The sequence below is a fragment of the Portunus trituberculatus genome, chromosome 46 (assembly GCF_017591435.1).
Source record: "Portunus trituberculatus isolate SZX2019 chromosome 46, ASM1759143v1, whole genome shotgun sequence".
Lineage (NCBI taxonomy): Eukaryota > Metazoa > Arthropoda > Malacostraca > Decapoda > Portunidae > Portunus > Portunus trituberculatus.
Window position 1 is genome coordinate 22,463,062 of NC_059300.1, and position 10,728 is coordinate 22,473,789.

General features: G+C 42.6%; 1 protein-coding gene across 1 annotated transcript; it reads right to left on the minus strand.

Moving 5' to 3' along the window:
- Positions 1-939: 939 nt before the first annotated feature.
- On the minus strand, positions 940-1,884 carry LOC123519768. Its single transcript, XM_045281274.1, has one exon. The coding sequence runs from the start codon at positions 1,882-1,884 to the stop codon at positions 940-942; it is 945 nt and encodes a 314-aa protein (XP_045137209.1).
- Positions 1,885-10,728: the final 8,844 nt, after the last annotated feature.

Below are 10,728 nucleotides of genomic sequence, written 5' to 3' on the forward strand. Positions count from 1 at the left end.
CTAACTCAAAGCCTTTCATACTAAAGTACATAGAAATTATGTAGCCTGAACCCAATCAACCTTAATCAATAACCCTGAGAGCTGACACAAAAGGGCCCAAAGAAAAGGTATCTAGATATCTATGAGTTATATCCCGTAGATAAAAAGAAGCAAATGTAGAACTACATTTCCAGGTCCCTGCTCGGAGGACAGTCGGAATACTAGTAATTTTCTTAAATAGGGCACTTGTAGCCACTGCCCTAACCTCATGTGCATTGATTTTCACCGAGCGCATGTCTTCCTCTGAAACATCCTGATATGCGCGTTGGATAACCTGACATATCCAAAAAGAAATAGTGTGTGGATGTAGCACCCGTTGAGGTTCAGAAACCGTGACAAACAAGCGTGACCACCGAGGACGACAGTCCCTGGTCCTTCGCAGGTACTCCCGAACTGGGCATAAAAGCCAGTCACTCTCAGAATCCCCAACAGACTTAGCCAAGGCCCGAATAGAAAATTCTGACTGAGAATCATCCCCTGGAACTTGAGTCTTAGCCAGAAAGTCAGCGGCTAAAGAGAAAGTCATCGAAGACCGACCCCTAGAGTGACGAACCTCCGCTGAAAGTCCATGGAGTTCGCTAACCCGACGAGCAGAAGCCAAAGCTAAGAGAAAAGAAACTTTCAGAGTCACGTCCTGCAATGACGCTAAACGAAGGGGCTCATAGGGGGCCTTCGTTAAAGAATTCAAAACTAAAGGTAAATCCCACGCAGGAATGCATGGCGAGCGGGGAGGAGCCGACATGGCAAATCCCTGAAACAAATCTGACAAATCCATATTTTGAGAGATATCCATGCCTGCCTGTTGGAAAACGGGGGCCAGAGCAGAGCGGTATCCCCTAATAGAAGGTAAAGATAAATGCTTTGTGCCCCAAAGGAAAAGATAAAAGTCCGCCAAGTCTATCACAGAGGCCAAGAGAGGATGACAGCCCCTCGACTCACACCAACGACAGTAGATGGCCCACTTCGCCTGGTACACCCTGGCCGAAGACTGTCTGACTGGCAAGGCCATGATCCCTGCAGCTTCTCACGAAAAGCCTCTCTTTCAGAAGAGACGCTGGAGAGTCTCCATGCGTGAAGATGAAGTGTTGCTGGAGATTTGTGAAAAAGGTGTCGATGAAGCTGACGTAACAGTGAGTCCCACTGAGGCAACACTCTTGGGTGATCGACTAATAGACTCAGCAGCAGAGGGAACCAGTCTGCCTGAGGCCACCGAGGAGCAATTAGAGACACACGGTCACCCGAGGTCTCTCTGACTTGAACCAGAACCCGCCGAATCAGGGAGAAGGGGGAAAAGGCGTACCGATCTAAGCCCTCCCAGGGGAAGGCAAACACGTCCTGTTTCCAAGCGTTCGGGTCTGGAAGTAGAGACACATACAGTGGTAGCTGGTGATTTAAAGCTGTAGCAAACAGGTCTACCTGAGGTGCACTCCACACCTGGAAGACCCATTTGCACACAACTGGGTAAAGGGTCCAATCCGACCCCACACACTCGCGGTTGAGGACATCTGCCACTGCGTTGCGCCATCCTGGCACGAACTTGGGGCGGAGCAATACCTGATTGTCCTCGCACCACCGAAGAATGACCCATGTCAGAACAGACAGAGACTTGGACTGAGTGCCCCCTGAGTTCCGTAGATAAGTCACCACCGTAGTATTGTCTGATATAAGATTCACTACTGTGCCCGACAAGTCCCGCTGCAAGGCCTGAAGGGCCCGGAAAACCACCAATATCTCCAGGTGATTGATGTGAAGGTTCTTCTCCTGTAAAGACCAGAGACCTGAGACAAGGGACTCCCCCACATGAGCACCCCACCCGTGTAGAGAGGCATTGCAAAACAGAGTCATCTCTGAAGTGGCATCACAAAGGGGGTCCTTGGAGAAGATGAGCTGGCTCCCACCACCAAATGAGGTCTACAAGGCATTGGGGAGATGGAGGAACTGCCACCAGGGTGAGTCCAAAGCTGCTCTCCAGTGTCTCTTCAGGCACCACTGAAGGGTCCGGGAACGAAGGCGGCCACCTGGAACCAGGGATTTGGAAATATGCGTCTTGGAGATCTAGAGAGACCATCCAATCCTCCACTTTCATGGACTCCAACACTGAAGCCACTGTCTCCATTCGAAAGGGGCTGACTCTTAAAAACTTGTTCAGGGCCGAAAGGTCAAACACCGGTCTCCAACCCCCTGTTACTTTCGGAACCAGGAACAGACGTGCATAAAAGCCTTCCAACTTGTCTACCACCAGCTCTATGGCCCCTTTGTCCAACATATCCTGAATCTCTAGGTCTAGGGCCGTATGACGAACGGACCCCTCTACATAGGTGGCAAACTCTACAGGTCTGGAAGCCAATGGAGGGGGACGAAGAAAATGGAGTACATACCCATAACGCAGGGTCTTCACTACCCACTCCCCTGCCCCTACCTCCATCCACACTCTTCAGTGACGCTGCAGGCAAGCACCCACAGGAACTGGAGAGCCAGAGTTTTCCCTAGCGTGACCGCCCTCAGCCTCAGGAGCCTCCACTACAAGCCCCCTGGGGGCAAAAGGGCCCCCCTGTGGGGGAGGATCTGGTAACAGGAGCCGATGGAAAGGGTCTAAGAAGGGACCCTCTCCTCACCTGCCCTCTTACTCTGTTTCCACGGGGTGTCCCGGCTGAACCCCTAACTGAAGAGGTCAAGCTCTTAACCAGAGAAGAGAGAGCACGCTGTTGGGAAGCCAAGTGTTCCGTGTTCTGCACCTTGGCCACCACAGACGGGTCAAAGAGAAAATCAGAAAAAGGAGAAGACAAAACCTGGTGTTTATCCGCATCAGAAAAGGAACCAGTCAAGGCATCCACAGTCGCCTTTCTCCATAACATATGAAGCCGACAACGTAGTTCTTCTGCAAGGCGAAGAAAATCTCTGTTGGCCATGGCCAGAGAGGATAAAAAAGCCAACACCTCTTGCTGTGTGCCTGAAGAGTCTCCAGCCCAAGCGGCCAACACCTGGTCTATCCAAGAGGCGATGTCGGTCATGGAACCACACACTGATTCCATCTGAGCCAAGACACGGGTGGAAACTGACACCATCTGGTTTCCCCCCTGCCTAAGACCACCCAAATCCTCATTAACCGGAGGAGGGACCCGAGAGGCCCCTTTGGGTAAATAAATTTCACTGGCACCTTTCTTTTAAATTCTGGGTAAGTGGAAAGGAGATAAATTAGGTCTAGGGTCTTTCAGAGCCTTACCTTGGGCTTCCTCCCGAATAGCCTGGGCCAAAAGAGATCGAGGGATAGCCAAGGAGGGACGGCGAGTTTCAACTGATCCCCGTGAGAATTGACGAGGAAGGAGCTTCAGGAGTTGGAAGCTGGTGAAAACTCCTCACTCTATCTATAAGTTGTAGAAAAGGAGGATCACCCACCTGAGGATTAGACACCTCCTCCTCATCTTCCTCATCTGTCTCATAAGTGGACTGTGGATGTTCAACCAGTCTGGAAGCTGAGGATCCTGGAACCAAATTGCTGCTACCAGGAACGGAAATAAAATGGCTCACCTCATCAGACATCTCTTGGGAAAGTGAATGGTCCCCCTGAGAAACACCACTGCAAGGGAGGGTGTGGTGAGTAGTTCTGGTAGATGAGGCCAAACTAACCTCATCAGTCTGGTCATGAGGTTGCTTGGTCTGCAAACCCACCTTAGGAATGGCACCAGTGCACAAATTCTGAAAAGCATTAGTCAACCCAGCTCTTGAGGGGCCAGGGAGGGGTTCAATGGAATCTCCATTATAAGAACTGTGGTTGACTTCCCTGGGGAGAGACAAAAACTGGCTGTCCCGCCTTAGGGCATGGTGACAGCTGTCCCTCCCATCACTACCATCACCCTCCATGGGGTGGGAAGACAGCTGGTTGTCATGCCTTAGGGCATAGTGACAGCTGTCCTTCCCACCACTACCATTGCCCTGCTTGGGGAAGGAAGACAGCTGGTTGTCATGCCTTAGGGCAAAGTGACAGCTGTCCCTCCCATCATTGCCAATGGTAATGCCATAACCAGGACCTCCTTTGGCAGTACCTTGGCTGGTCTTAAAGGGCATGAGTTCTTTGTCAGACATTTGGTTGTCACCTCCTAATTCTGTGGGAGGGGCAGAAAGGAAGTGCCCTGGGGCATAACACCGGCTCTCTACCTCCATATCATGGGGAGAATATTGTACTGCCATGACCATAGGAACCTGGCAGTCACCAAATCCACCCCCTTAATCAGCGAGGGCCTTCGTTAGAGCAACTGGCATCTTACCTGTATCAGTAGAGAGAACTGGAACATCAGCTGCTTGTGTTATAGTTGAAGCTCCCGTCGCTGGAACCATCTCGGCCCTGGGACAGGCTGCACAATCTTTTTCCTGAGATCGAAGGTCCACCTGATGGATAGGAGACTGAAACCCAGAAAAGGGAGAATCCTGGGAGGAGGTAAGAAAAAGGGACAGTCTATCCAATGTCTCCTCCATTTTACACATACGTTTGTGTAGTTGTTGGGAACTCTGAACCTTGCGCTTCCCAGTTGAAGACTTTCTCCTTTCTCTACGCACCTTAACATTCTCCAAAAACCTGAGAAACTCATCATGAGACAAAGATATGCATTTTTCACACCGAGATGTGAGACTACAAGACTTGACTCTACATGACAAACAATCATCATGAGGGTCCATGGACCGTGATGGTAATGATCTAGAACACTTACCACACATCCTTACCATGATCTCACACTTAACCAAGGCTCTAACCGAAGACAAGAGCAAGGCGGCAACCCAAAAGCCGGCAGTAAGCGAGCTAAGGTAACACATGTAACCACTAGGGCAGCAAAGAAGCGAATGAAATGTGGGGGAAGGCTGGCTGGTACTGAGGGGTTGTAGAAAACGGTCCATGCACCTTTTCTTAGAGAACGGAAAGGGGAACTCAAGTTCTCTTGTAAGCTAATGGACATTATGTAACTTTGCTGTGGGGGGGGGTTTAAGCAATAATTAATAATTATGGGTAATAGTATGTGTAGTAACAAATTATATTTTCCAATATCCTTCACATACTGCCTCATTCTGATCTTGTCCTTCCATCTTCTGTCACCAGCACCAGGTCTCCCTTGTCTATCTTTTCAAAGCCATTGACTATATTCTACATTGTTATTAGGTCTCCTCGTTCTCTTCTATCTTGTAAGGCTGGTAGTCCCATTTCCTTCAGCCGTTCTTCATATGTTAGGTCCTTTAGTTCCAGCACCATCTTTGCAGTAATCTTCTGTATCCGTTCTAATCTTCTTATATCTTTTTCTAGAGCTTGGAGACCACACCACAGCTGCATATTCCAGGTTTGGACGTATCATGCTTATGATGATTTTTTTCATCATATCTTTGTCCATGATTTGAAATGCCACTCTTATATTAGTTAACATTTTATACGATATTCTAAATATCTTGCTTATGTGTTTTTTGGGGGTTCAGATTTTCCTGTATAATCATTCCCAGATTTTTTCCCTTTTTAGTCTTCATTATTTTTTCCTCTCCCATCAAATAGTTTCATACTGGTCTTCTTTTGCTCTCTCCTAGTTCCATTACATGACATTTCTTGGCACTGAACTCCAATTTCCACTTTTTACTCCACTCATAGATCATTTTTATATCTTCCTGTGACAGCAAATAGTCCTCCCAAGTTTTGGTAACTCTTAGTAGCTTTGTGTCATCAGCAAATAAATTAATGTAAAATTGTGAATGTTGTTTACATAAATCTAAAACATAATGGGGGCTAATACTGGACCCTTGTGGCACTCTGCTTGTTACTTTACCCCAAGATGAGTATGTATCTCTGATCACAGTTCTCATTTTCCTATCCTTCAAATAATCTCTTGTCCATTCTAGCAAAGCTCCTCTAGTCTGTGCACTTCCTCAGTTTTGCTCACCTAGGCCTCTCTTTCTCCCTGAACACTTCTTACCACATCTTCTGCTACTTTTTTTTTTCTTTCTCCCTCTTGAATTTTACAAGTTCCTTTTCTTCATTTAAGCCATAGATAACTATACTCATCTTCTTGTCCACTTTATCCCTTACCATCAATTCCTTCTGTTTGATTATTTTCATTCTTTTTTGGGTTAGGTCTACCTTTTCTTTCTGTTGTGTTTCCATGATTTCTTTAAAACTAACTTTTCTTCCTCTCCTTCCTTTTTCCATTTGAGATGTTCGTCTTTCATTTTTATCACTTCATTTTCCTCTTTCTTTACTAACTCTCTATTTTCTTTTATCTTTTCCTTTAACTCAGCACACTGGGTTTTCAGCCATTTGTTTTCTTCTTCTAAATCACATTGCCTTTTTTAAGTTTATTACTTTTTCTATTAAATCCGTGAGGCTACTTTCCATAAAATTCATTTATTCTGATTTGCATTTTCACTTGCTGTTCCTTGTTTGTCTCTTCCGTAAATCCTTGGAAGAGCGATTTTCTCATTTCCTTTATTCTCCTCAAAGCAAAAGCCATAGCCGCACTTTTTATGTATATGTATTTACCTCTCATAATTCTTCCTTTATTGTATGGAGACAAGACCCTGCACGAATACACAGCCCTATTTCCCTACTACACATTTCTAGGCAATTGCAATGGCTACTGTCTTTGTGTGTGTATGTGTGTGTGTTTTATGTAGGGAAAAAGACCAGCCAAAGACAACATTGCTAAAAAAAAAAAAAAAAAAAAAAGGTCCACTTGAGTGCTGGTTTTTTAAAAGATAAGAAGGGTTAGCCAATATTAGGGACCAAATATCTTGATACTTCCCTCTTAGAAGAAGTCAAGTCTTAGGAAGATGGAAATACAAAAGCAGGTAGGGAGTCCCACAGTTTACCAGTGAAAGGTATGAATGATTGAGAGTACTGGTTAACTCTTGCGTTAGAGAGTTGGACAGAATAGGGATGAGAGGAAGAAGAAATCCTTGTGCAGCAAGGCTGCAGGAGGAGTAGAGGCATGTAGTTAGCAAGATAAGTAGAACAGTTAGCATGAATAAAAGATAGAAAGAGATGCAACATTTTGACGGTGAGAAAGAGGCTGAAGACAGTCAGTCAGAGGAGGGGAGTTGATGAGACTAAGAGCTTTTGATTCCACCCTATCTAATAAAACTGTGTAAGTGAAACTCCCCCAAACATGCGAAGAGTACTCTGTACATGGGCGGATAAGGCCGTTGTGCAGAGTAAGCAGTTGGAGGTGGTGAGAAAAACTGGCTGAGGTCCATAAGCCTTCTGAGGGTTTGGACTAGCAAAGGCATGGAGAACATCATTATGAAGAATTTTGATTGAAGACATGAAATAGTCAGAGGGAGGAGAGAGAGGGGCAAGCCCAGAATCATCCAAGGTGGAGTTGTTAGCAAAGGTTTGAGAGAAGAGTTCAGCTTTAGAGACAGAAGAGATGGCAGTGGTGCCATCAGGATGAAATAAAGGATGGAAAGATGCAGAAGTAAAGTTATTGGAGATGTTTTTGGCAAGATGCGAGAAGTTTTGAGGGGAGTTTCAGTTTGAAATATTTTAACATTTTCTATTTATGAAGGAGTGTTTGGCAAATTGAAGAACACACTTGGCATGATTCTGGGCAGAATTATAAAGTGCCTGAGATTCAGGAGATGGAAGATTCAAGTACCTTTTGTGGGCCACTCTCTAGCATGTATAGCACGAGAACAGGCTGTGTTAAACCAAGGTTTAGAGGATTTAGGTTGAAAGAAAGAATGAGGAACGTACACCTCCATGCCAGACAATATAACCTTTGTTATGCATTCAGCACACAGAGATGGGTCTCTGACACGGAAACAGTAATCATTCCAAGGAAAAGCACCATAATACCTCCTCCTCAGGTTCTCCCAACTGGCAGAGGCAAAACACCAGAGGCACCTCTGCTTAGGGGGATCCTGGGGAGGAATTGGAGAAATAGGACAAGATACAGAAATAAGATTGTGATTGGAGGAGGGTAACAGCATAAGAAGATTGTGATTGGAGGAGGGTAACAGCATAAGCAGAAGGATTAGAGGTAAGGAAGAGATCAAGAATGTTGGGTGTTTCTCCAAGATGGGCAAGAATACGAGTAGATTGTTGCACCAGTTGCTCTAGATCATGTCGGATAGCAAAGTTGAAGGCTAGTTCACCAGGATGGTCAATGAAGGGAGAGGAAAACCAAAGCTGGTGGCAAACATTGAAATCTTCAAAGATGGAGATCTCCACAAAAGGGTAGAGGGACAGAATGTGTTCCACTTTGGAAGTTAAATAGTCAAAGAATTTACTATAGTCAGAGGAGTTAGGGGAGAGATAAATAGCACAGATATATTTAGTTAGAGAGTGACTATTGAGTTGAAGCCAGATGGTGGAAAACTCGGAAGATTTGAGAGCGTGGGCATGAAAGCAAGTTAAGTCGTTGAGCACACAGAGTCATAGACACAACATCCAGATTTGGAATGAAAATGAGAATAGAGATAGTAAGAAGGAACAGAGAAGGGACTACTATCAGAGCACTACTACTACTACTACTACTACTACTACTACTACTACTACTACTACTACTACTACTACTACTACTACTACTTCTACTATTATTCCTATCATGTTTATCATAATTACTACTACTAGTCTCTCTCTCTCTCTCTATCTCTCTCTCTCTCTCTCTCTCTCTCTGAGAATTTATTTATTGTAGAGCCCATAATAATAATAATAATAATAATAATAATAATAATAATAATAATAATAATAATAATTATGATAATAATAATAACAATAATAGTAATGATAGTAGCATAATAATAATAATAATAATAATAATAATAATAATAATAATAATAATAATAACAACAACAACAATAATAATAATAATAATAATAATAATAATATAATAATAATAATAATAATAATAGCAATAATAATAATTATATCAATTTTAATAATGATAACAGTTCAGACATTCAGATAAGTTTGAGGAGGAAGTGAAGAGAAACACAGGTGTAGGGAGGTGAGTTTATTCCTGACTAGTTGCGCTGATGTTTTTTCAGAGGAATTGAAGGATCTCCGGCATGGCGAGGACGTGCAGTGTGCTAGGAGCTACACGCTGATTGGCTGGCTCGAGTGCTGGGTCAACCACCTGCCTAGGCCCGCTGATTGGCTGGTTCATCTGTCTCCCTTAACCTGGGGAATACACATCACTGCTGCTGGCGCCGCCCATACAATATTGTCCGTCCTTTTGTTTATGTATTTGTTGGTATGGATGTACATGGCCTTTATTATTTTCCTTTTTATTTTATTGAGACTGTCTTTTCGTACTTTTTCCTCCTGCCAAAATGCAACGAGGCAAAAGTACAAAAAGACGACCTTGACAAAAGAAAAAGGAAAGTAATAGAGGCCATGTACATCGCTACCAACGACAACATAAACAAAAGGATGGGCGATATTGTATGGGCAGCGCCAGCAGCAGCCATGTGCATTGCCCATGTGAGGGGAGGCAGATGAACCAGCTTATTAACCAGCCAATCAGCGGGCCTAGGCAGGCGGTTGACCCAGCGCGTGATCCAGCCAATCAGCGTGTAGCTCCCAGCACACTGCATGTCCTTGCCAGCCCTATAAAACATGATCGAGCTATGCCAGAGCTCCCTGAATTCCCCTGAAGAAGCATCAACGAAATTAGTCGGGAATAAACTCATCTCCCTGCACCTGTGTTTCTCCTCACCTCCTCTTCCAATAATAATAGTATTAATAATGATGATTATAATAATAAGATTTATTATAACTGTTAATCTTTTTATTTTTTACTGTTGTTATTATTATTAATATAATGATTTTTATTATCATTATTACATATTATTATTATTATTATTATTATTATTATTATTATTATTATTATTATTATTCATTAATATTGTTATTATTATTATTATTATTATTATTATTATTATCTTTTATTGTCATTATTATCATTATTGTTATTATTATTATTATTATTATTATTATTATTATTATTATTATTATTATTATTATTATTATTATTATTATTATTATTATCTTTTTATTGTCATTATTATCATTATTGTTATTGTTATGATTATTGTTATTATTATCATTATTATTATTATTATTATTATTATTATTATTATTATTATTATTATTATTATTATTATTATTATTATTATTATTTATTATCATTATCATTATTGTTAGATTATCAATGTACTATTACTGCTACTACTAGTATGTCATGTTGATGAAGGGGACTATATATATATATATATATATATATATATATATATATATATATATATATATATATATATATATATATATATATATATATATATAATAAACATATACAGTGCTACCTTGTGATAAGAGTTTAATTTGTTCCGCGACGGAGGTCACATCTCAAAGAGAGAGAGAGAGAGAGAGAGAGAGAGAGAGAGAGAGAGAGAGAGGCTTCCCCATTGTAGCCCATGGTACAATAACTTTTTGATGTCTCGTTATTGTACCATGTAGCCAGCGTAGAAATTTGTTTACATTCCCCCCTCCCCCCCGCCCTCTGTGACATGCGTCAATGGAGAACGTAGGGTCGCAGGCGGAAAAGGAGAAATTTGTTTTGCCTTTTGAGTTATGTACTCATGCATACTTTATCAATGCATGGACATATATGAAATAACAACAAGTTTATTAAGTGTTCTCATCTTGGGGACACATGTTTT

What these genes read in the sequence shown, in the direction of transcription:
- LOC123519768 (XM_045281274.1), bottom strand. Translation starts at nt 1,884, where the DNA reads ATGACTCTGTTTTGCAATGCCTCTCTACACGGGTGGGGTGCTCATGTG.